The following is a 26,056-nucleotide window of genomic DNA, read 5'->3' on the forward strand; positions in this document are numbered from 1 at the left end:
TATCTGTGTTGTGAAGGAACCCTTATTGTTAAGGTTCAATACCTTGGCTATGTGTCTTTTTAAATATGTATTTATATCATATTTAAAAGAAAAAAGGGAGGGTAAACCACCTCTCCCCCCAAAAAAAAGAAAAAGTCATGCATTCATCCACTGTCAGAAAGATGGAGAACGGGGTGGAGGAAGAGCGAGAGGCCTTGGTGACGCCTTGGCAACCTCTAGCCCTGCCCCTTATGCGTTAAGGGTGGGCGCAAGTGTGAGAACGCGTCATGTGACTTCACAGGTGCTGCCAGTCGATGCCCACCAAAGTCTGATTGGCCTCCTGGGCGTGGCCGATCTCCTCTGTGATGCTGTGCTGGCGCCACAGCTTCTGGATCTTTCTGTAGCGCTCATGGCACAAGTTTAATGGGTTTCCCCGTCTGAGAGAGACAAACACAAAACTTGATCTCACACTCAAACTGTTCGAAATGAGCACATGGGTGAAGTACCGGCAGCAGAGACGTACCTTAGCCCTTGGTCTGTTTCCCCGTAGTCGTCCAGGTATGGGGGAGCGTAAAAACAGCCCTTCGTTTTGCCAGCCAGGAACAGGACCTGACTCTCCCGCACCCTAACACACAAACATACACAAATGAAACCCTGCTGACAAACGCAACGCAAAAAGCCACAAGGTCATGAGTTACAGTGATCTGACCATGGGCATGACAAAGTGCCTAAAACAAACAATGGGAACCCCACTGTAACTGTGTTGCTTTTAAAGGAACACGCCGACTTTTTGGGACTTTATCTTATTCACCGTATCCCCCAGAGTTAGATGAGTCCATACACACCATTCTCATCTCTGTGCCATAACTCTGTCTGACACACCCACCGCTAGCCTAGCTTAGCACAAAGACTGGAGGTAAACGGCTCCAGCAAGCCTACTGCTCAATAAGTGACAAAATAACGCCAACATTTTCCTATTTGCATGTTGTGATGTGTATAGTTACATTGTGTACTAAGACAGACGGAAAATGAAAAGTTGTGTTTTTCTAGACCGATATGGCAAGGAACTATATTCTCATTCCTGCGTAATGATCAAGGAATTTGACTGCCGTACCATGAGTGCAGCGGCGCAATGATATTATGCAGCGCCTGAAAATAGGCTTCAGTCAACATAACCAACTTCATTGTGATTTGTCTTATAATTCGTTTTTTGTGTACATTTTTGACATTTCTGTGTTTAAATAGGTTTAAGGTCTGTATTATCTGTCTTAATAAGTAGGGACTTTTATTTTGACGGATGTTGTAGTCTACAGAAAGATAGTGAGAGCTTGCGGTACATCGGAGTGGTTAGTCAGATTTAAAGTTTGCAGTTTGTTAAGCACCCCCGAAAAGGCAAAGGTGTGTATGTGCTTGTTTACTGTCATCTGTAATGAGTATTTTTGTGTATTTCGCTGTATGTTAATGAATGATAATGCTATGAAGAGAGAGAGCTTGTGTACGAGGCGTTAATGCGCACTTTTTTGTCACAATTTGTTCAGCTCTTACAGTGATTTTTTGGAGATCAAAATGCTTGCACAGAGAGTGTGCACTATTATCAGGTGCTGCATAATATCATTGTGCCGCTGCACCCATGGTACGATTTAAAGTTCCTTGTTCATTACACAGGAATGAGAATATAGTTCCTAGCCATATCGGTCTAGAAAATCACAACTTTTCATTTTCCGTCGGTCTCAGTACACCATGTAACTATACACATCACAACATGTAAATAGGAAATGTTGGCGTTATTTTGTCACTTATTGAGTAGTAGGCTAGCTGGAGCCATTTACCTCCAGTCTTTGTGCTAAGCTAGGCTAGCGGTGGGTGCGTCAGACAGAGTTATGGCACAGAGATGAGAATAGTGTGTATGGACTTATCTAACTCTGGGGGATACGGTGAATAAGCTAAAGTCCCAAAAAGTTGGCGTGTTCCTTTAAAATAGCAGCAACATGCATTACATCCATACAGTTATATAGTTCTTGGCTTAACTGGAAGGCATTTATGATTGCCAAGACACTTAAAATTCAGCCCCTGCGTCCGAATATGCCTACTTCCCTACTATATAGCTGGTGAAAAACAGTATGTGAAAAGAGTAGTATGTCCGAATTTATGATATTCATAGAACAGCAGGTAAAAAAAAAGTCAATTTTAAGGAAAAGTTCACGTTTTCTGAAGGTTCCAAAACTTAGAAAACCATACCTTGAAATCCCTGGAAATAACCAAAATTGGCACACATCAAATCAAAACCAAATATCTATCTGAAATATGTTTAACTTTTTTCCCCCTCATACCACAATTGTTTGATTAACATTAATGCCCACTATATATTAAGACCTGCTGTACCCCACGCATCTAATATAATGTTACACATCAGATGTTTTTCCTGGACCGTTAACCAAACGTTCACTTAAGACATAACCGATAATGTTTGTGTGAATACTGTATTCTGTGTGTGTATCGCTTCGGATCTGTCAGTCAGCATGAGTTTGAAAATCACATTTTCATCGGTTCAGACTCATGCCATCGAGAATTCGCTATGAATATTCACAAAGTTGGAATGATGCGCTTTAAAACGATACTAAACTTGTGCTGAAGGGAAGAGGCAGCCGTCGAGAAGACCGCAGAGAGAAATGGACAAAGGAAAAGCACTCCTCTCAGAAAACATAAATAAAGATACTTTTAGATGTTTAATTGCTATTTGGAGCATTGGGATTGTTAACAACGACCTTATAATGGAAAATATCCACCCAGTCATTTTAATAAAATCAGAAACAGTCTCAAAACGAGCTGTCCATTAGGGCAAGCCCCGCCCACTGGTGACAATCTCTGCCTTATTAGCATAGATCCCGCCCTGAGCGAGCCACACAATCCTCGCTAGTTCAGCTAGTGATAGAATGTCTCAGCTTTTTAAACATTATAACTGTTCTGTTGGCTTTAAAAATGAACATAAAAGTCTCCATAAACTCCCGGCATCTGAGGACGCAGTGGATTCATTTTATTTATGAAGGGAATGTGCCCGAGAAAATAGGTAAATTCATATATGTTTGTGCAAATAATTTGATCTGCTTTGCAAACGAGGGTCAGTGCAACGCATGATTTGGACAAAATTTGATTCTCAAAGATGGATCAATACCAACTATTTGTGATCCAAAATCGTATCCAGAACATACAAGTATCTCACTTTATATTTTGTGAATGTTTGCAAATCGCTTTTCTGAATGCGCTCATCTCTGACTGTATTCACAGAATTGTTTTATTCCAAGTCGTTATTTTTACCCCGAAAACGCTCATTGTCTGTATTAGGGATACAACAATACAGTTAGTCCACGGTTCAATACATACCTCGGTTTTTAACCACGGTTTTCGGTTCGGTTCGGTTCTGATGGCTTGTCACATCAGTTTTTTGCTATTCTATTCTTAGGTGACAAGAACAGCAAGAGGTTAAGGAAAAAAAAGACTTTTTTATTGCAATACGCTTTCTTTATTTTACTTAAAAGAATTGAAAAACCTTACCTTAAACTTAAAACTTTACTTAAAAAAAAACCCTTGTACACATTCTTAGTGTATTGTATAATATAAAATAAATATCAAGATTTACACTGGCAGCTCAGAGCTGTACAGCAGCATTTAAGTATGAGACTGAATTAATAAATGTAAAAATAAAACACTACATAGACTTCACAATAAAATATACATTGATTCTTATTAAAGCTACTGTATTAGTTTTTCAGTCAAGAGCAGTGAGGGATTTTCTCTTTGTCTTTTGTTGTTGTAATAACATTAAAGGGATAGTTCATTCAAAAATGAAAATTCTGTCATCGAGAAATGAATACAGGTTTGGAACAATATTAGAGTGAGTAAATAATGACATAATTTTAGAGATGAACAGTCCCTTTAAGGATCGCGTGTTCACTATAGGCTGCACTGCTGTCAATGTAAGACCTCTACACATCTAATATACAGATACGCGCCAATTTTACTTTCACTTTAGACATAACTGTCTGTGTTTATGTGAACCTTGTGTGTATTTGACAGTATTAGCGCAGTAAGACGACTACTTAGTCCTGTAATCTCGTGTTTGACAGGCGTTTAGTGCCTGCGCTCGGAAAAGCGCATGTTAAAAATGAACTTTCGTGATTGTGAATAACTATTGTTCCATTAGTATAACTCTACCACTAACGTGTGATGTGAATGTATGTCGCGTTGTTCAGTATTGGGATGGAGACAAATTATAGAATTTGTAGAAAAATTATTAATTCAATTCAAAACCGAAAAAAAAACGCAATTCACAAGCGCGTATTGAACCGTGAATGCCGTACCGAACGGTTCAATATTATATTGAGAATTGTGGCATCCCATTATAGCCTATGGTAAGTCCGAAATCCTACATTTTTTAAATGCTTAAGGTGCCCTCAACTCTATTTTTTGTATCTCTCCATGGTCGTATTTTAGTATTCATGTGTCTGTAATGAGTGTGTTTTATTGGTTGTTGTCTCCGCACAGCATCATTTTGTGGGGCATTCTAGTCAATCTACTGCAGTATTTCCTCTCTCAATCAGTATAAAATGTGGTTAACACCCGGTCATGCATAGGAAAAAAAAAAAATACCATATACTATGAAACCGATATCATTTTGAAAAAAAACATAATATAAATGTTTGGTCATACCGCCCAGTGCTACTGTAACCATCTACAAAGTCAACAAGTGAATGATGCAGCATTTTAAAATCTGTTCCAATTTTAAAAAGACGTGTAGTGTCCAGCCTTAAGGCAACAAATTCCCTACACTGTGCTTGTCATGTGACTCCTAGCACTCTGTGCTGTCTTTCCTCACATAAGAAATGTACATTCAGTCCATTAATATTGCAAAATAAACCCAAGGATCCCAATGCAAAAGGCTTATCAAATGATAACTGTAGCTCATGCATTACATAATTTGCCCATTGACAGACTTTAATCAACATATGCTTGCACAAACCTGAGGAAGATGCCGACTCCGGCTCCGCAGGCGAAAGTGTGTGCGGTGCACGCGCCCACGTCCTCTCCTTCCAGCTCGGTCTGACAGCAGTAGCTCTGAGAGCACAGCATGGTACCACACACCAGACACAGAGTAGGAGCGCGAGACTTATCCCCTCCAGATTTAGGACACCTAGATGCCGCCAGGATCAACGGAAGATCAATTATTTGACTTGTGGAATCAGGAGATTTGATTTACAAAACAGGAGGTGACTCACGTGAAGCTGGAGGCCTGGTTAATCAGAGCACTGTAGTCGCACGGCAGCTCTATGAGATGATTGGACTCTCTGGGAAACCTAGAGCAGGAAATGGGAGAATGAAACAGGTGAGCACTCGAATGTCGGCTGCAGTGAACGTTTGAGTGTTGAGGTGCAGGACGCACCTGACGAGAGCCACACTGCTCTGAAGACCCTGCAGCACACCTGGGTGAGAGCACCATCTGCAGAACACAACTAACAGTTATCACACCATCATTCATTCAAGCCACAGCAAATATCTGGTCAGTGCACCAGTTTTCAGCTAGATATTGACGTTTACCCATGCAGCAGAGTTTCCATGACCTCTTGATTGTTGTAGTAGAGCTGTAACAGGTTGGAGGGCAGACACAGGTATCCACATAGAGCCTCCCATTCACCCACACCTAGAGCTGAAAACACAGTCCTCATTAGAAATAGCAAATGGAGGAGTAAAAGCAGTATGTGTGTTCAATGTCATCATGTTGTCTTTAAAGGTTTAGGTTCACCCAAAAATTTGAATTCTGTCATTAATTCCTCACCCTCATGACGTTCCAAACCCAAAAGACCTTCGTTCATCTTCAGAAAATAAATTAAGATCATTTTGATGACATCCGAGAGCTCTCTGACCCCTCCATAGACAGCAATTTAATTAACACATTTGAGGTCCAGAAAGGTAGGAAAGATATTAGTCCCATTTACACCAAAATTACCCAAAACAATTTGTCCAAGGAACTTTTTTCCCCCAGACCCGTTTTGCATCGCAGTCTAAAGTACTGTCCAAAGTCCCTGATTCCTGCCGTCGAAACACACCGAGTACCACCCCAAAGTCCCTGGTTCCTGCGGTCGAAACACACAGAGTACCACCCCAAAGTCCCTGGTTCCTGCGGTCGAAACACACCGAGTACCACCCCAAAGTCCCTGGTTCCTGCGGTCGAAACACACCGAGTACCACCCTAAAGTCCCTGGTTCCTGAGGTCAAAACACACAGAGTACCACCCCAAAGTCCCTGGTTCCTGAGGTCAAAACACACCGAGTACCCCCCCAAAGTCCCTGGTTCCTGCGGTCGAAACACACCGAGTACCACCCCAAAGTCCCTGGTTCCTGAGGTCAAAACACACAGAGTACCACCCCAAAGTCCCTGGTTCCTGAGGTCAAAACACACCGAGTACCCCCCCAAAGTCCCTGGTTCCTGAGGTCAAAACACACCGAGTACCACCCCGAAGTCCCTGGTTCCTGAGGTCAAAACACACCGAGTACCACCCCAAAGTCCCTGGTTCCTGAGGTCGAAACACACCGAGTATCACCCCAAAGTCCCTGGTTCCTGAGGTCGAAACACACCGAGTATCACCCCAAAGTCCCTGGTTCCTGAGGTCGAAACACACCGAGTATCACCCCAAAGTCCCTGAGGTCGAAACACACCGAGTATCACCCCAAAGTCCCTGGTTCCTGCGGTCGAAACACACCGAGTACCACCCCGAAGTCCCTGGTTCCTGCGGTCGAAACACACCGAGTATCACCCCGAAGTCCCTGGTTCCTGAGGTCGAAACACACCGAGTATCACCCCGAAGTCCCTGGTTCCTGAGGTCGAAACACACCGAGTATCACCCCAAAGTCCCTGGTTCCTGCTGTCGAAACACACCGAGTATCACCCCGAAGTCCCTGGTTCCTGAGGTCGAAACACACCGAGTATCACCCCGAAGTCCCTGGTTCCTGTGGTCGAAACACACCGAGTACTTCCCCAAAGTCCCTGGTTCCTGCGGTCGAAACACACCGAGTACTTCCCCAAAGTCCCTGGTTCTTGCGGTCGAAACACACCGAGTACCACCCCAAAGTCCCTGGTTCCTGCGGTCAAAACACACCGAGTACCACCCCAAAGTCCCTGGTTCCTGTGGTCGAAACACACCGAGTACCACCCCAAAGTCCCTGGTTCCTGCGGTCAAAACACACCGAGTACCACCCCAAAGTCCCTGGTTCCTGCGGTCGAAACACACCGAGTACTTCCCCAAAGTCCCTGGTTCCTGCGGTCGAAACACACCGAGTATCACCCCAAAGTCCCTGGTTCCTGAGGTCAAAACACACCGAGTACCACCCCAAAGTCCCTAGTTCCTGCGGTCGAAACACACCGAGTATCACCCCAAAGTCCCTGGTTCCTGAGGTCAAAACACACCGAGTACCACCCCAAAGTCCCTAGTTCCTGCGGTCGAAACACACGAGTACCACCCCGAAGTCCCTAGTTCCTGCGGTCGAAACACACCGAGTACCACCCCAAAGTCCCTGGTTCCTGCGGTCGAAACACACCGAGTACCACCCCAAAGTCCCTGGTTCCTGAGGTCAAAACACACCGAGTACCACCCCGAAGTCCCTGGTTCCTGAGGTCAAAACACACCGAGTACCACCCCGAAGTCCCTGGTTCCTGAGGTCAAAACACACGAGTACCACCCCAAAGTCCCTAGTTCCTGCGGTCGAAACACACCGAGTACCACCCCAAAGTCCCTGGTTCCTGAGGTCAAAACACACGAGTACCACCCCGAAGTCCCTGGTTCCTGAGGTCAAAACACACGAGTACCACCCCAAAGTCCCTAGTTCCTGCGGTCGAAACACACCGAGTACCACCCCAAAGTCCCTAGTTCCTGCGGTCGAAACACACCGAGTACCACCCCGAAGTCCCTGGTTCCTGAGGTCAAAACACACGAGTACCACCCCGAAGTCCCTGGTTCCTGAGGTCAAAACACACGAGTACCACCCCAAAGTCCCTGGTTCCTGCGGTCGAAACACACCGAGTACCACCCCAAAGTCCCTAGTTCCTGCGGTCGAAACACACCGAGTACCACCCCGAAGTCCCTGGTTCCTGCGGTCGAAACACACCGAGTACCCCCCCAAACACAGACGAGAAGAAATTGTTGAATAAAGTTATTTTTGTTCGTTTTTGCGCACAAAGTATTCTCAACGCTTCATGGTTGAACCACTGTAGTCATATGGACTATTTTAACGATGTCTTTACTGCCTTGACCTTTCTGGACCTTGAAAGTGTTAATTCATTTGCTGTCTACGGAGGTCAGAGAGCTCTCGGATTTCATCAAAAATATCTTAATTTGTGTTCTAAAGATGAACGGTCTTACAGGTTTGGAACGACTTGAGGGCGAGTAAATTACAGAATTTTCATTTTTGTGTGAACTACCCCTTTAAGTCATTTACCATGCAACTCAGGTGGTGCTGGAGCTCCGTTAAGATAGTGGAAGAACAGAGCGGTTGCCCTGAGATAAGGCAGGATTCCAGCTTTCACACAGTGCCACAGATGCCAGCCTGAGCTCACCTCACGCAAGCCACTGAAACACACACACATACAGCTTTCATATTAGAGTCATGCAAAGCTAGTAGGGGTGAAACAGTCCCCCTAAAAACTGAACTTCATTCTTCATTTTGCAATCAACCGTGTCTGACGGTGCCTATGTTTACATGCACCCTCCTAATCCGACTAATGAGATTTAGGGAATATTACAATGAAACTGTACCTCAAGTAAACAATACTTTGATCAAATTGATGCGATTAAGCTCATAATTGTAGCACTCATAAAAGTAGTAAAACATGGCATATGCTGAATTTAATCACGATAAACACTTTAAATCGCATCTATTCCACTGATCAAAGTGTGCATGTGGAGTTTTGGGGTGGTGAAAAAAAAACTGTTCATGCTGACAATGTTGCACAACATGAATATAAATGCAGTATATTTATGGTCAAAATATAGAAATGTAGGTATTTTTAGGCATGTTACAAAGAAAATGACCGGAATCCAGACAGAGGTATCAAAGAACTGGATCTGTGAAAGAGCTTGGCCAGTAACACACCTACTGTATGTGAGTTCATCATCTGTGCTGTGCATTGGGTATGTGAATAAGGCCACGTGTCCACCAAAGCGTTTTAGCCGCCTGAAAACACTAGGCACTCTGCTGAAAACGTCTCGCTGTGGGCGCTTGAGAGCGTTTTTTTCAGTTGAGACTCTTTTCTCGTTATGATACGGAATATCCGCGGAAGTGTTACAAGTATCTAATTTCACAGATTGTTTGTTTCTGTATTGATTCTATATAAAAATGCAGACACAATGTAAAGTATTTGCTCTGGCTCTTGTGTTAAATTATTTTGTTCCGTTATTATGCTGCTTGTTTTCATCTGTTGACGTTGTACACGCAGAATGTGGCGGTTGGACGGTGTTGTATTTGTCCCGCCCCCTCCTCCACTGTGATTGGACGGCTGGGTGAAAAGTGACAGTGATGGGAGCTGCGTTATGGTCAACATTCTTCAACTCACGGCTGAAGCCATCAGTAAAAAACGCAGACCGCTCAGCACTTGAGCGTGAAATACTCGCTCAGCGCCTCGTTACGCTCATGGCGTTCTAAAAACGTGGTGCTCCCATTAAAAACAATGGAATACGCCAGCTAGCTGCGTGAAAAACACTTTGGTGGACACACGGCCAAATGGTGCTATAAAAAAATAAATAAAAAAATAGCCAAATTCTTTGAGAATAACCAGAATAATGAAAATTGTATGTAAACAGAGTGAAAAGGTTTGCTTGTGTCATGTAAATATCTTACTGTCATAAAGTCCTTACTCTAATTATTGGAAATTATTATTATTAATGCTGTAAAATGTTGTGCTGCTAAAAGGCACAATATGTAATTTTCGCCACTAGAGGTCACTTGATCAAAACAAAAGGCGTAGCTCGATGACGCCATGATTTCGCGGAATCATGGGAGTTGTTGTCTTCACCTCTCTGGCCATGGAAAAGAATCCGCCAGAAATCCTTTTCATAGTTGAGCTAAATTAAAGATTTATTAACGTTACTGTCGTATGAAGCAGGGTGGGGCTGAAAGCCGATGGAGTGGAACGAGGCCGCTGGAGTGATTTCTAATGAGAGATAAGCGTGACATGGCTCGATAGCAGCCATGAGACGACCGAGTTCGACCAAGTCAACAAAGTATATAACATTATTCTAGTGTTTACCAAATATTTGAAATCTTACGTATTGTTCCTTTAACATTTTGTGATGCATTTTTTTTCCAGGATTCTATCATGAATAGAAAGTTATTTTGTAACAATGTCTTTACTGTCAATTTTGATCTATTTACCAAACTGAACCGAAACTATGACCCCAGAATAGTGATCAAAACCAAACTGTATGATTACCAGAGACAATTTTAGACAAAATTATTTGTGATACGGACAGCAAGTGCATCCCTTCGACATACTAACAGAGACAAACGGCATATTAAAGCAATAAGCCCAGAGAAGCAGTGTTTTACAGTGAATTTATAGCATGTTATAAATTCAAATGTAAACCACAGCTTCACGGGGCTTATTGCTTTAATAAAAAGGTTACCACACAATACAAATATTAAATGGAAATGCAACTTATCAATGCAACTTTTTATAAAGTAAAATCCAAGCGGCAACCTCCTCGAGTTTCTCTTGAAGCCAATACGGAAGTGACTTTCCGCTTTTCCGGGCATTAGTATGAGGTAATACAGCTCTGTTTATCATATTAGATACATCTGAGTGTGTTAATGATGTTATGACGTTACTCTGTGCATTCTCTCTGCGGCTGCTATGACACTTGTTCACACTGCAGTGAGAGTAAAGCGTTTCTGCAAAATAAATCAGAAAACTGAGGGTAACGCAGATATGATGCAATTGAAAGGCCACTCCCTCAAACGTCCCGGTTCATTGGTTAAAATAGCAATTTTCTCACGATTTTCAAATAGTTGGAAAGATGTAGGATATTATAAGTACTCAGCTGAACAAACTATATAACACTGGCCTACTGGCTTTTGGATATTTTACATGAAAAATGTTACAAAGTGCACCTTTAATTTTGTATTTGCTTCATTTGATTTTGTGGTGAAATGATATAACAAAAATTATAAAAGTCAATTGCAAGGTTTAAGGGTGTGTGTGCGCTTTCACCTGCTCAGATGTGCCCTGAGAGTGTTGTAGAGCATGCACACTCGCTCCTCCTCCTCCCTCTCTGCTCCTCCACTCTCCTGCTCCATCTGCACCTCCTCTGATGGCACACAGGAGACAGCAAACATGAACATCCCAAAACACTCAAAATCATCTACGGAGTCTCTATGGTCATGTTGCCACTGAGGTTCTCACCTGGTACGGAGGTGAGAAGGATCTGGATTATGTGAGCAACAGTGACTAGGTGCAGGAAGTGCAGTTGAGCAGTGTCCACGCTAAGCCCTGAGGAATCCAGACAGTGAACCGCTGGATGGGACAGCACCAAGCTCACCTGTCGCACATGCATAAAAAGTGGGGTCAGAGGTAATTCTGAAACAACTGACTTGAGTATGAGTAAGAAGCTTTACACTAGGGGTGTCCTGGAGGGCCACTGTCCTGCAGAGTTTAGCTCCAACTTGCCTCAACACGCCTGTCTGGAAGTTTTTAGTATGCCTAATATAAGACCTTGATTAGCTGGTTCAGGTGTGTTTAATTGGGGCTGAAGCTAAACTCTGCAGGACAGTGGCCCTCCAGGAGCAGGATTGGACACCCCTGCTTTACACAAAGTTTTTGCTGTTTTTTTATTGTTTAGAGGTGAGAACAAGATGTGGCAAAATGCTGTTTTATTTTTTGGTCAACTTGAGTTATTAAATTAGAAGAGAATGTGTGAAGTCTGACGCTTATGTGAATGGCAGATGCAGGACCAACTCTGGACGTTTACCTACCAGCAAGTGGAACATGTCTATATCCAGAATGCATGGCGTGTTCTCCACCCGGGGATCAGGAACAAGGGCTGAACAAGCACAGATGTTCAAATCATTCACTCACAATCTTTGACACATGCCAAAACAACTGTAGCACTAATTTCATACCTGCTAAGAGCCTGATAAAGTGATTCTGTACAGTAGTATGAGAGGCAGAGGCTATCCAGCAGGCTGAGCCAAACCGCGTCAGAGAACTCAAACAGTCGTCCTGCATGCACAAAACATTTGGGTTAATAAACAAAAACTCAAGAGTAACAATTTCAGAACCCACTTAGATATGACAAACTATTAACTGATATTCGTTACACATTCAAAAAAACCAAGCTTGCATAATTATTCAAATGTGTTTAATTACCTGTCTGCATGGTAAACTTCCAAACAAAGGCTTTTCTTCATCCACCAGCAATCTCTCTGTGTGAGAGATGAAATTAATGTAATTTAATTTTCCATTTACTTCTAGCCCTCATAATTCACCTCACTTAAAAATCACAATACATTTTTTTGCATTCATGGGTCCGGTGGAATTTAATCAGTAACTAATTATTGAGTGAACGCACAAATATGTTATTATTACTACTTTTACCAATTTTACTAATAAACAGAGAAATTCTTTGAAATTTCTAATTTTGCATGAACTACACAATAACACTGATGCAAGAAAAATATTATATGATATACAACAATATCAAAACAACAGCAATATTACTTTGAAATGTTTTTTTTTTTAAATATTCATTTTACTAGCAGAATGAAAAACTTCATGCTGCAATAGTTCATCAATAAGCATGTGTAGTTATCAACAATCTTAAGGAAAGTTTACAATAATTTTACCATAATATGTACAAAAAATAGCATCATGTGCAGGCCTCGGTTGATACCAGGGTCAAAATAGACCAGAGCACAAAAACGATTTTTATCAAAAATATAGAAAATAATTAATGATGTGTAAATAATTGATGGCTCACTTGCACAGTACTAAAACGATGCATTCAACAACAACAAAAAAAAAGAGAAAAAAAAGGTATGCATCTCCTCCGGGTCAAAACGGACCCGAATTTATTATGAGGGTAAGAATCATATTTACAAATTCCCTGATAATTTCAAATTTTCCATGTTAATATGAATTCTATTTCTTACCATTTTTTTACATTTTCCAAAGACAAGTTTCGCCACCGATTTACTGACCAGTTCAATTCTTGGGGGGTATTATGCATTAAAGTTCAACAATTACTTGGACTGACCTATGGACTGAATGGTGTAGGCACAGCTGCCCCAGCACATGATTGGCACGCGGGGGTCCTGCTCATTTGGGTGCACTTTAAGACCCACTTTATATGTGGCTGTCCCAAACGTGGTCAACATCTCCTTTATGGTGCTTGAGTACGGGTTGCTGACAGATAGACACATTTTGTATTAGTGTTGTGTCTTATGTTTGACTTTTAACAAGGACACTTTTGAGCTTTATGGATTATGGATGACTGGTAGTTTGAAATGTGGTTTTACTTTGGAGTGTGGTCCAGTCTGAAGCCATCAGGCGGTGGACAGCTATTAACACTATCTGTATCATCAACACCTTCAGCACCTGCAGACACACATTGATCACTTCGTTTTCATTCGAGAACATTGCCTGTAAGCCACTGACTCAATGAACACAGAGGCTGTTTTGGGCACATTTGAAGCATCTTTGAGGATTGGATTGGGGTTACTCACTGTTGGCCTTGCTCTTCCTGTGAGCAGAAAGTAGGGCTTTCATCTGATGAGAGGTGATGTTCAACCACTGGCTCAGATCAGGCTGTTCAGAACTGCAACAACAACTGCAACACAAACACTCAATCACATCAATCTAATGCCTCATATTTTGATAGAAAAGGACAGAAATCATGCAATACACATGTAGTCATACTAGAAAAATGTTGGCGAAATTTCGCAAAACACATCCATTGTCTAATCGCCAATAGTGTGGTAGGCTATATGTACACTCAGCCACAAAGTGGTAGGCCTAGTAAAATCACAGAGCGGGGTCAGCACATGCTGAGGCGCACATTGAGCAGAAGTCACCAAGTTTCTGCAGCGTCAAGAGCTCCAGACCTCCAAACTTCCCGTGGCCTTCAGATGAGCTCAAGAACAGTGTGTAGAGCTTCATGGAATGGTTTTCCATGGCCGAGCAGCTCATCCAAGCCTTACATCACCAAGTGCAATGCAAAGCGTGGGATGCAGTGGGGTAAAGCGCGCCGCCACTGGACTCTAGAGCAGTGGAGACGTGTTCTCTGGAGTGACCAATCACGCTTCTCTGTCTAGCAATCCCATGGACGAGTCTGGGTTTGGTGGTTGCCTGGAGAACGGTACTTGCCTGACTGCCTTGTGCCAAGTGTAAAGTTTGGTGGAGGGGGGGGGGTTATGGTGTGGGGTTGTTTTTCAGGTATTGGGCCCCTTAGATCCAGTGAAAGAAACTCTTAATGCTTCAGCATACCAAGACATTTTGGAAAATTTCATGCTCCCAGCTTTGTGGGAACAGTTTGGGGACGGCCCCTTCCTGATCCAACATGACTGCGCTCAAGTGCACAAAGCGTCGGTCCATAAAGACATGGATGAGCGAGTTTGGTGTGGAGGAACTTGACTGGCCTGCACAGAGTCCTGACCTCCACCCCATAATACACCTTTGGGATGAATTAGAGAGGAGACTGTGCCAGGCCTTCTCATCCAACATCAGTGCCTGACCTCACAAATGCGCTTCTAGAAGAATGGTAAAAATTCCCACAAACACACTCCTAAACCTTGAGGAAAGCCTTCCCAGAAGAGTTGAAGCTGTTATAGATGCAAAGGGTGGGCCAACTCCATATTAAACCCTACGGATTAAGAATGGGATGTCATTGAAATTCATGTGCATGTCAAGGCAGGCGTCCCCAAACTTCTGGCAATATAGTGTATGAAGCACAGCTAGCACAGAAGTCCATTTTAAAACCTAGAAGCTTGAGAAAATCTTTCGCCCTCACACAAAATTCCTGATCGCCTGGATTTGCAAAACTTTGCTGAACAACAGTTAATATAACCAGAAATGTGAGATATAAGCTGACTGAAATAGGCCGAACTGTAAATTACCAATTACTATGGATTTACTAACCATTTATTTAGTAGATGCTTTTATCCAAGTGGCTTTCTCAAGGGTGCACTGGTTTTGAAAAAGGCAGATAAATATAAAGGATGCATATTCATGATGTGTCTTACCATCTGCACTGTGTCTTATGTGGCGGTGTGTAGTAAAAGCAGTGCTGAGCTTATATGAGTGGGGCTTTTAGTCTCTATCACACAAAAGGATCAAAGGATTTGGTTGATTATGGCCAGTGTCTGTGTAATACTCTCATCTGTAGTAAATTTGGCATTTACTCATTCACCTGTATGTGGAGTGTTAATCTGAGAGGTCACACTAATTACCTATTGCTTACACTCTGAGAGCGTTGCAAAATACAGTAGTCGTAACAAGTATTATATTAAATGTTTGTTGCAGTACCTGCAGCTGGTCTTAGTAAGAGGCAGGAGTGGAATGACTGTGTTACTCAGACATTCGCAGAGCGGACACAAGAACTCTCCGTTCTCCACATCGTAACTTGTATGCACACGTAACCTCTGCTGTCTGCGCTGCTCTTTAGCCTGCACAGCTTCAAAATACCTGCAGGGGGAGACATTACACACAGTTGCAATGCAGAATGATATAAAAATCAATAATAAATGATGATCGTGACAAAAACACTTTAGGGCTGAAGGACTTAACACATCTCTTCGGTTGAGTTTTCATAGTTTTGGAACCATTTAATGTGACTATAAAATAATTATTGATTGTTATTGTGATTATTAATTGATCATTAAAAAAACATTTAAATAATAATTATATTGCAATGCAAAATAAATTGAGTATTTAAAAAATTGTTCAATTTCAAACTGTAAAAATGACTATTTTAATATATTAAATATTAACAAAATATTTGTTAGTAATTAATTATTGGTTATATATTAAAATAGTAATTTTTACATCACAATTACTTCATTTTCGAATGTTAAAGTTAGCATGAAATTCAAATTCACCCTTTCAATCTGCAACTTGTGAAAAATTAATCTCATAATGTTTATTCAGAATGTACTAACTCGATCTTCCAGTGAAATGAGACGTTACATTGCCAGATCATATAATCGAATCAATTTCTCTACAATGCATTCACATATATCAGAAGTATGCTATAAAGTATTCTAATATATGATACATTACACTTGTGGACAATATGACTATTATAGTAAGAGTACACAGATTTATTTTGAAAAAACGAATCCTTATAATAACATATGTGATGTGCGTTTAACAGACCTTAAACAGTCTAATGCCATTTCATGCATTCTGACTTATTTACACTGTTAAAGAGTCGATTCTCATGCAAAACGTGGCCAAAAAAAAAAAAAAAAGCACACCCATCATTCAGGTAATGCAAGTCGAGAAGGATTCTTTTAACAATGTCACCAAAGAAGTGTGTTTTTGGCTGTGAGGGAACCTTGTTCAGCTTCCCAAAGAACCCAGCGTTGTCTTTCAAGTGTGTTCCTGGCATTTTCGGTGATTAATGTTTTATAAGCAAGGCTCGTTGGATTTGCAGATCGTTGCAGGCGGTGAGTAAAATGCATCAAATGTCTGTTTTGTTGGCAATCGGCGCACAAGTGCATATAAATGTAACCAACACGAACGTATAGTGAATCAAAAGTTATCCATAATGCAATGCAGTGGCGTAACTTTGTTTTTAAAAGTGGGTGGGTGAGGGAAGCCATGAGAAGTCATGTTTAATGTGATTGTTTCATCCTTAATGTTACATCTCCTAATTATAGCAAAATACAATACTGTCATTCCCGAGATTCTTCACATAGATTCCCATGACATGCATGTGTGCCTCGGAGTAGTCCAGTGGTAGAGTTTGTGACCGGTGAGCGTGTCTTAGGTTCGGTTCTGGGTTTGAATCCCCCATCGTAAAGTTTTTTTTTTCCTCATGTTCATCAGTGATTCTGTATCAAGAGCAGGGACACGTTTGGGTACATTTTATTTTGTGATTTAACCAGAACGAATAAAGAGTCTATGATGCGATGACGTTGTGTGTGAGTGTGTGTGCTCGCGCACGTGATTCACACGGCACGCCTTCCGGAGCTCGGCTTTTTTCGGAAAGAGTCAGTACAGCTTATCTGTCTTTTTTAAATCTAATAAAACTAAAGACTTTTTTGAGATATGAAGGATGCAATACTACTCTATACGTACTCAAGATTAACATGAGATTGGCTGAAACTGTGTGTTGTCAGGGAGTTATAACTAATAGATCTAAACCAGTGGTTCTCAAACTTTTTATACCAAGTACCACCTCAGAAAATATTTGGCTCTCCACATACCACCATAATGACCAACTTTAAAATGCAGTAGCGTAGAGGACCTAACTATTCAGCTACAGCTCTGCACAGCTCAAAAACTAGGCAGTTTATTTCTAATAGGAATATTTATTGTTGTCAGCCACTTTAACATTGTAAATACACTGTTTGAACATTAACACTGCACTGTGCTTACATACAGGTAAATAAAATAATTAAATAATGATCAAATTAAAATGTCGTAAAGTTAAATTAAAGTCTGTACTGTACTTAAATGTAAAACAAAAAATTTACTAAAATAAAGATTAAATTAAAATGTATGTGTTTTAAAGCAGCACTAGGTAACTTTTCAACCTTTATAATATATTTTCAAGACTCTTGTGATGATACATCGACTTACAATAGGTTGAATGACACGTCTGCCATAGCCTGACGGGGTCTGTATCGTTTTTAATCATACTTTTAAACTTCGGGTTTCGGGTTGTAACCCGAGAACAAAAAGAACTACAAAATTCGACTGCTTTACGGCATTTACGTCACTTCCACCACCACCACCACCCCCACTTCCTTAAATTCTGACGTGCGAGCCCAACTATCATTTGTTTGCCGAATGTTATAGTCATGGCCGAAGCAGCACAGAAAAATAAGAAAGCAAAGGTTTTGTCGGAGCAAAAAGAGAAAACGAGAAAGTGATGGGATTAAAGGCAGGACGAGGATCAACATTGGGCAGCGTTTGCTCGTTGGCGTGAGCTGAAGGAGGAGGGGCTACATTCTTGCAAGTAAATACATAAGACGTACAAAATCATATTTTAGGATACCTAACATGTCGGTGATATTTGTTTATTTGTCTTGCCTCAAGCTATGCAAATCGATTTTTCAAATTTGCAGATTCATCTATGGTAGCTTGATATTATAATATTGACGATATATGGTTATTACCTACCACTCAAACATTGAATTGAAGTATCATAGATTCTGTAAAACGGGAACCAATAGACTAGGCTACTATAATGACGCTGGCTTGTAAACGTGAGCATCGCGATCATTTGGCGTTTGAAAAAAAAATAAAACCCATGAAATTATATTCATATGACATGCTGAAACATATGCCACTGTACCTGGGATGAAGACATTTCACACGCGACGCAAGCAGAACACCTGCATGTGAACTCCATAGACATGTGAACTCCGGCAGTGTTCAGGGCTATAGTTGTCATGTCAACAAATGCACGTGCGATGCATCCCCTGATGTAGATGTTTACGACAGTAGTAGAGGACAATACTGTTTCCCAACTGTAGGGGAACCCCGAGAGCAAAAACTACCTAGTGCTGCTTTAACATTAATTTATTAAGTGATTCCTCTGAGTACCACTAGTGGTACTCGTACCACACTTTGAGAACCACTGATCTAAACGATTAGTTATGTATTAAAAGGGAGATTTTTGTGCGTGTATTGAAAGAGTTTACTGCACATTTGCCATGACCCTTTACTATCTCTTTAAGTGCTAGATGATATAAATCATAAAATAAGTGGAAACTATTTAATAATGACAGAGGGAAATACTGGAACTGAGGCTGCTGAATAAGAGGACGCATTTATGCTTACATTTTTATCCCTTCTATAGGAAGAGCACATTTTTGACATATCAGCATGTGGTTCTCATTTTTCATGATGATTCTTACCGCTGCCAGCAGTGAGAGTGCATGATGTGTCCACAGCTGCCTGTGTGTGTGCCAAACGACAGGTCAGGGTGCATGAAGAGAGGGTCATACTTATCTGTAGCACAAAAACAAGGGCATTCATTAACACGAACATGCACGTATAAGGTACAATGTACCAAACATGCTCACAAGACATGCCTGGGTTGTGTGGAGGTCTCTTGCGGTTTTTGGACATGACAGTGGAGCGCTGGACAAAAGCAGCGAGCACCATGGCTTTGCTGTCAATCCTGATTTCCTGCTCTTCCTGACACAGGATACATGTCACCACCTGTCTCCGCTCACTGCCACCTGCGCGCCACCGCCGTGGACCCACACACACCAGCACGCTATCACACGAACTGGGGCTATGAGGCAAAGTCAGAGAAATTAGAACCTGGAAACTAATGTTTGAAGAGATTTTGCAGCGTGATGTGTTTGTGTACCTGTGCTCCAGTGAGGAGGAGGTGGAGGGGTCGAGCTCCTCCAGGCTCTGCTGAAACAACTCTTTGTTCTCGTTGATGAAGTGTCTTTGCATCTCCGACATCTGAGCCATGATCTTCTCCCTCCGGAGCCGCGCCATTTCTGCTTTCCTCTTCCGCTCCGCCTTATCCTTGTCGCGCACCGTCTACACATAAATCCAGTGAGACACTACTGCAACCTTAACGGGTCATAACACAAGCGTGTTGCACTTCCTATGCTCACCTCCTCTTGACTGTGCCCGGAGCTGTCACTAGGGGGCGCACTGGCCGTGCACTCCCGTGTGGTCTTGATGGTGGCTACAGTCTGCAGATACACAAATGTGAAAATAATCTCTGAAAATTGCAAAAGTGTCATCTTTTGCTGCACCCTATTGGACAGCCAAGTTAGTTAAACATTCATTCTAGGTGACAGGTGGTTTTGTAATACGATTTTAATCAGCTTTACCTTGAGGATCCAGCGGATCATGTCCTTGTGCACCTCCAGGTGAGGAGCGTTCTGCAGGGTTTCCAATAAAGCCAAGATACTGGGAGTGTTCGCCGGAGCCTCACCTGGTCCTACAAAGAAGAGATTTGTTAATGGATCTAAATGATTAGTTATGATTAGTTATGTATTAAAAGGGAGATTTTTTGTGTGCGTGTATTGAAAGTGTTTACTGCACTTTTTTTTTTTTAAATGAGGGTAAAATATTTGCCATGACCCTTTACGATCTCTTTAAGTGCTAGATGATATAAATCATAAAATAAATGGAAACTATTTAATAATGACAGGGGGAAATACTGGAACTAAGGCTGCTGAATAAGAGGACACATTTATGGTTACATTCTTTTATCCCTTCTATAGGAAGAGCACATTTTTGACATATCAGCATGTGGTTCTCAACTATAAGAGGTGTTTGTGTGTGTGTGGATAGGAGACAGAAGAAAGACATACTGGAGATTTTGAGAGTGAAGTTGAAGTTGGTATCATTATCTTCCGCGCTGCTGATGAGATGTTGCTGTTCCTCCACCAGGCCCATGCCTATAAGATGCAGCACCTGTGGGACACGTTCATACAGAGCTCTGACTTGGGTGGGTGGTAAGAACAACGTCTAACATCATGGTACAAGTACATTTATATCAAGATAACATTCATAACAGTTACTTTCACCAGAAATCCAATAGCCCCTTTCACACATACAGTCTGTACTGGTAAATTGCTGGTAAATTCAAAACTACAGGTAAATCCGTTCCGTCAATTTACCAGTAAGGGAAGGTGTAACATTACCAGTAAATTACTGGTATGATGCGCTGTGTGAGCGCAGAATGAAGATTACCGGTATATTCACGTATTAAATCAGAACACGCTGATGTAAGAAGTCTGTTTTGGGCCAGTCATAATACTCCACGCCGTTTACAGTAAGGTTTTTAATAGTTATGTAAATATGCGCTGATCATATTTGACCGCTGCGCCACGTCTTGCAGCTTTTTCATCAGTGTTGCGTAGGGCTGGGTAAAAAAATTATTGATTTCTCAATTTTAATTGATTCTCACTTTTACAAAACAATATCGATTCTTAAATCCCAAGAATCGATTAGTCATCCTGTTTTCAGTTAATGAATGAAATAAACATTGTAGCGCACCTCCCATCCAATAAATCGCTATAATCTTTGTGCTTTATTACTATTGATATTAAACAGTCTCAGATTTCAAATTACATCTATTTTTTTTACGAAATTCTAAAACATAAATACCGTTTTGGCATTGTGGCGCGAGATCGCTCTGTCGCAGCTCAGCTCAAGAGAACCGGCAACGTGGAATGCACATGAACTGATCTTCTCTTCCGCCTTAATACCAGTTACAGCGCAAAATAAACATGAATAAGCTTCTGAAAGTGTGTTAAAAGATACAGGATAACTTACTGAAATCCGTATCATGTCACATAGAATAGCCAGTGTTTCAACCGCAGAAAGACGCAAGTAAAATGGCTTGTAAACAGTGTCATGTAACGTCACATTTACCTCAGAAACACCATATCCAGTGTCCATAAACTGGTTAGTCAGCTAGAAAAATGTACTCTAGATTGGAGCATTTTGATAATTATATGCACCACATTACATAGGCTATTCATTGTCATTTTTAATGTTCTTCAATATTTAATGCATGTATGTAGCCTATGAATAAATCTGGCAATTTTTTATGACAGCCAAATGTTTATATTTCAAAAAACTAATTGGAGTAGAAATATGATGTAATTGTAAAGTTAATATTTTAAAACTTTATTATTATTTTATAAAAAAACTTAATTTAATGTTATTTAAGTGTTTGTATACAAATCAGTTAATTTTTTACCTTCAATATTAGTAGGCTAATGTAGTACAACTGACTCCCATAGTTTACAACATAGTTCAGAGATTTGTTTTCCTTGAGAAAATTGGCCATGTATTGTACCTGATATATATCTAAAGTAATCGATATTGAATTGAAACTAATCAAAAATTGAATGCTTGTGAATCGAAATCGAATCGAATTGTGAAATTTGTGTCAATACCCAGCCCCAGTGTTGAGGCTCTGCAGTTTGAAACTCGCGTTTCAAGAGCAAAAACGCGTTCTGTTCATCCCCTCATGCCTTTCACTCAGATGTCAAAATACATTGTCAAATTGAACAGAGAGTGAAACTAAAGTGCTTCTTCTTACCGGTAGTCATTCTGGTAAAGTGGCTTTTGACAAAATTATTTAAATATTAAATAACCTTCTTTTTTTAAATAACACTGTGACTTAATACGAGAGCTAATATGACCAGTTTGTGCAGACGTACCCTCTGAAGCATGGACTCAGACCAGTGTCCCCCGCTGGGCTCCATTGCCCACTGCAGCACAGCTCCCAGAATCCCCAGCAGCACATCACACTGCAGCATGTTCACCAGACTGGCAAACAGCGGACAGAACCGAGGCAAAACTGGCGGAGGCAGAACTACAAGAAACATACATGCAAATCAGTTTTTGGCACTGACATCACATATTTCAGGGCTGCACGATTTATAGAATACCAAAATCGCAAAGGCAGCCATTTTAATGAATGTATGCGATATGTATTTCAGAGTGAAGTGCGGCACTACGTTTATTTCATAGACTGTAAAAAAATATGGACGTAGTGTCTGTGACGTCACCCATTGGATTCTGATGAGCAGTTTTGAAGTGTAAAGTAGGGACGAGCTGACCATTTCGATGGTCCTAATTTGGACATTCTACTTAATATAAGTAACTTGTCAACTAACTCTCATTACAGTATTAGTAAAGAGTCAAGTTATTAGGTGTTAGGATTCGGGTTAATAGAATAAGTTGACGTAGTTGCAAAGTTACTGATAGTCATATTGTCGGGAGGACCATCAAAATAAAGTGTTACCGATATTATTTTTCTTTAATACTCTGTTTTTATTTTACTGTGAAATATTACAGTAGCAATATATCTTAGTTTTTTTACAGTTTTATAATTTAGTTTATATTTACGGTGACGCATTGCTGCCAAATACATATTTTTTCCACTCAATTATGTCGTAATAATGAGATGTTATGTCGTTTTAATGACATCTTTTCTCGTAATAACGAGATGTTATGCCGTTTTTTCTCGTTAAAACGACATGCATTTTATCCTAATAAGGACAAGTGTTGTATAGTGATGTGTGTATATATGTCTGTATCCACATTAGAGAATTCATATAGCCTATGTGCCTTTTCTTTAAAGTGAATTTTGTGAATTTTCGGTTTCATCAACTAATTGCCTGCTGTTTATTTAATAAATATGAAGCAAACCAGGAACCCCGGGAATTAATTGACGTGCGTAACGAACCCACTGGCCATGTTTCCGCGGCCTTTGAGTAGCCTAAGGCTGAAACTATATCATCTTTCTGTTTTTAATACATTTGTTGAATATATGTCTTCATTACAATGGGCCTTTTATAGATAGTTATGATATTTGTGGCTGCACAGGGGTCCGTTATTTAGGCTACTAGGTTAAAGTTACGCCACTGAGGCTAATCATGAGCGGTCTATGCATGGCACCTTACCCATGGCTATCTGTTATGAACTGTGGGTCACATCAATAAAATTACAACAGTTTCGTGCAATGGGCCATTGATACAGGTAGTGGAAGAGCCTATTTTACTTTGCTTTTCAAACATGGAAGTGTGACAAAGGCATTTAGGCTATATGAATTCTCTAATGTGGATACAGACATATATACACACACACACATCACTTTACAACATGTCATTATTAGGAGAAAAACACATAAATATGCGCACATTATTTTTATGTCGTTTTAACGACATATCTCGTTATTAAGACTTAATTGAGTGGAAAAAATTATATGTATGTGGCAGCAATGAGTCACCGTGTATATTTGTATAAAATATAAAAAAATTATTTTATAGCCATATTGGCTGCGTTCACACTGCAGGCTGAAACGACCCAATTCCAATTTTTTTGCCCTTATGCGACCTGTATCTGATCTCTTCATGACAGTCTGAACGACACAGATCCGATCTTTTCAAATGCGACCCAGGCCACTTGGGTATGTGGTCCAAATCCGATACATATCCGATCTTTTGAAATGCGTCTTCAGTCTGAACTGCCAGGTCACATGTATCCGACCCGCACGTCGTTGATACGCGGCAAACGTCATCATTGTACGTTGAAGTAGGCGGGAATGAGAAGATAAACAACTAGGGCGGACGATGCTGAGACCAGTCAGTGGAAGGGAAGCGAGATTTCGGAGTTAATTAATATTTGGGGGGACAGCTCTATTCAGGCCAAACTCGAGGGCTCTTATCGGAACCGGGCGGTTTTTGAAAACATTTCCAGCGAAATGGCGAAACAAGTGACGTCGTTGACCGTTGAGTACTCTTCTGCGCATGCGGGTCACTTCTGGGTCATTTCACGTTCACACAGGAGATCACAAAAGGTCGCATTTAATTGGAAATGTGAACGGCCTTGCAAAAAAATCTAATTTTTTCAAAAAATCGGAATTGAGCATTAAGCCCTGCAGTGTGAACGCAGCCATTGATACATAATCACAAAATTTGGGGCAAAATGTGCAGCCTTACAAACGCGCACAGCAAAAACTCTACTATAAAACTATAACGAAACTATAGACAAAAATAATGAAACAATCCATTTTAAATTACACAATGTGCCTTTCTGAGCGAAATGTTTAAATTGTTTGCCCACAACTTAAGTTTTAATAGTTTATAATATCATGTATAGCTAGTACCTGAATCTTCCCCATTTTGCCTCTTTATCTTTCTCTGGGCCTCTTCAGCCTGAATGACGACAGAAAAAAAAAATTAACATGGGTTTTCAACAGTTGTTCTTTGTGAGTGTAAATCTCAAACATGCAGCGTACCTTAGACTGGTCCGCTCTGGAGTAATGGTGGAAGTACAGGTTGAACATCTTGGCGCACTCTGGCCTGAGTTTATAAAGTCCTCTACCCGTCACACCAGGCTTCCTGTACAACACATTTCACACAGGATTATATACAGACCAATCCAATGCTTTGGCCGAGACTCTTTTATTCAGGACACTCACTTAAACAAAGCCACACTATCGATGACCCTCTCCATGCCGGTTTCCTTATTCTCCTGTGTGCAGAAGACAGAAGAGGGAGGGAAATTCGTTAGCACCACTAGGTGGCAGTCACATTCAAAACAAGTTTGTCAAAAGGAACTTCAAGTGAAGATCAATACTTTTTAGATTTTCTAGCACTTTTTTCTTGACTATCATTGTTTGTGCACTTGTAAGTTGAGCAAAGAGATCTATTATACAGTTATTCTCTGCTCAAAGCCCATGATTAAGGATTAGGGACAGGAATTATACAGAATTTAATCATTTCTTAATGATTCGTGGAGTGATTTAAGGTAGAAAGAACAGAATGTTTTCAAAGCAAATTATCAGAAATAAATAGCTTTACATAATTCTTGGAATAATGAGGATAAAGGGATACAGGGTTCCCACTCTTTTTCAGCGATCATTTTCCAGGACTTTTTCAATTTTAGACGAGGATCACACCCTAAAGTAATATATTGCTGTCTCCGTAAGTCTTTAAAAAGATTTACAGTTTATATTCATGATTTAACTATAAAATCATGAGCTTTTAATTACACACTATAAGAAAATAGTTCTCTCGTTACCAATGTATTAGATCTGTTTAAAAGTTGTGTTTAACTATTTCAAAATAAAAAAATATTAGTCAATGATAAACACAACACAACAAGTGGCAGGTCTATTAGGCTGCATTTACACTTAAATAATTATTTAAACTAGGGCTGTCAAGAGATTAAAAATGTTAATCTTATTAATTGCACGATGTGGCGGTTAATTAAACTAATCAGGAATTAAATCGCACATTAAATTTGGCCTCCAAAAGATAATTAAAAGTCATTATTGCGCTAAATAAGAAGAGCATTAACGGACCCACTTTAT

The 26,056-nt window shown here is 40.7% G+C and overlaps 1 protein-coding gene across 3 annotated transcripts in view; it reads right to left on the reverse strand.

The window, feature by feature from the left end:
* ubr2 (ubiquitin protein ligase E3 component n-recognin 2) overlaps positions 1 to 26,056 on the reverse strand; it is a 70,426-nt gene that overhangs the window by 939 nt on the left and 43,431 nt on the right. For all 3 annotated transcript variants that reach the window (XM_079842153.1, XM_079842154.1, XM_079842155.1), the window contains exons 22-47: positions 25,163 to 25,215; positions 24,980 to 25,082; positions 24,848 to 24,896; positions 22,395 to 22,549; positions 20,532 to 20,634; positions 20,046 to 20,155; positions 19,824 to 19,904; positions 19,565 to 19,746; positions 19,281 to 19,486; positions 19,104 to 19,197; positions 15,541 to 15,699; positions 13,743 to 13,846; positions 13,536 to 13,614; positions 13,274 to 13,422; positions 12,388 to 12,443; positions 12,141 to 12,240; positions 11,994 to 12,061; positions 11,425 to 11,560; positions 11,233 to 11,329; positions 8,466 to 8,596; positions 5,572 to 5,680; positions 5,417 to 5,473; positions 5,253 to 5,330; positions 4,997 to 5,167; positions 503 to 604; positions 1 to 416 (exon numbers count right to left, since the gene is read on the reverse strand). The exon at positions 1 to 416 is cut by the window's left edge. In XM_079842153.1, coding sequence (XP_079698279.1) covers positions 275 to 416; positions 503 to 604; positions 4,997 to 5,167; positions 5,253 to 5,330; positions 5,417 to 5,473; positions 5,572 to 5,680; positions 8,466 to 8,596; positions 11,233 to 11,329; positions 11,425 to 11,560; positions 11,994 to 12,061; positions 12,141 to 12,240; positions 12,388 to 12,443; positions 13,274 to 13,422; positions 13,536 to 13,614; positions 13,743 to 13,846; positions 15,541 to 15,699; positions 19,104 to 19,197; positions 19,281 to 19,486; positions 19,565 to 19,746; positions 19,824 to 19,904; positions 20,046 to 20,155; positions 20,532 to 20,634; positions 22,395 to 22,549; positions 24,848 to 24,896; positions 24,980 to 25,082; positions 25,163 to 25,215 — 2,874 coding nt within the window. In that variant the 3' untranslated portion in view covers positions 1 to 274. The remainder of the gene's footprint in view (positions 417 to 502; positions 605 to 4,996; positions 5,168 to 5,252; positions 5,331 to 5,416; positions 5,474 to 5,571; positions 5,681 to 8,465; positions 8,597 to 11,232; positions 11,330 to 11,424; positions 11,561 to 11,993; positions 12,062 to 12,140; positions 12,241 to 12,387; positions 12,444 to 13,273; positions 13,423 to 13,535; positions 13,615 to 13,742; positions 13,847 to 15,540; positions 15,700 to 19,103; positions 19,198 to 19,280; positions 19,487 to 19,564; positions 19,747 to 19,823; positions 19,905 to 20,045; positions 20,156 to 20,531; positions 20,635 to 22,394; positions 22,550 to 24,847; positions 24,897 to 24,979; positions 25,083 to 25,162; positions 25,216 to 26,056) is intronic.

This window comes from Gobio gobio, assembly GCF_949357685.1.
Source record: "Gobio gobio genome assembly, chromosome: 18".
NCBI classification, from domain to species: Eukaryota; Metazoa; Chordata; class Actinopteri; order Cypriniformes; family Gobionidae; genus Gobio; species Gobio gobio.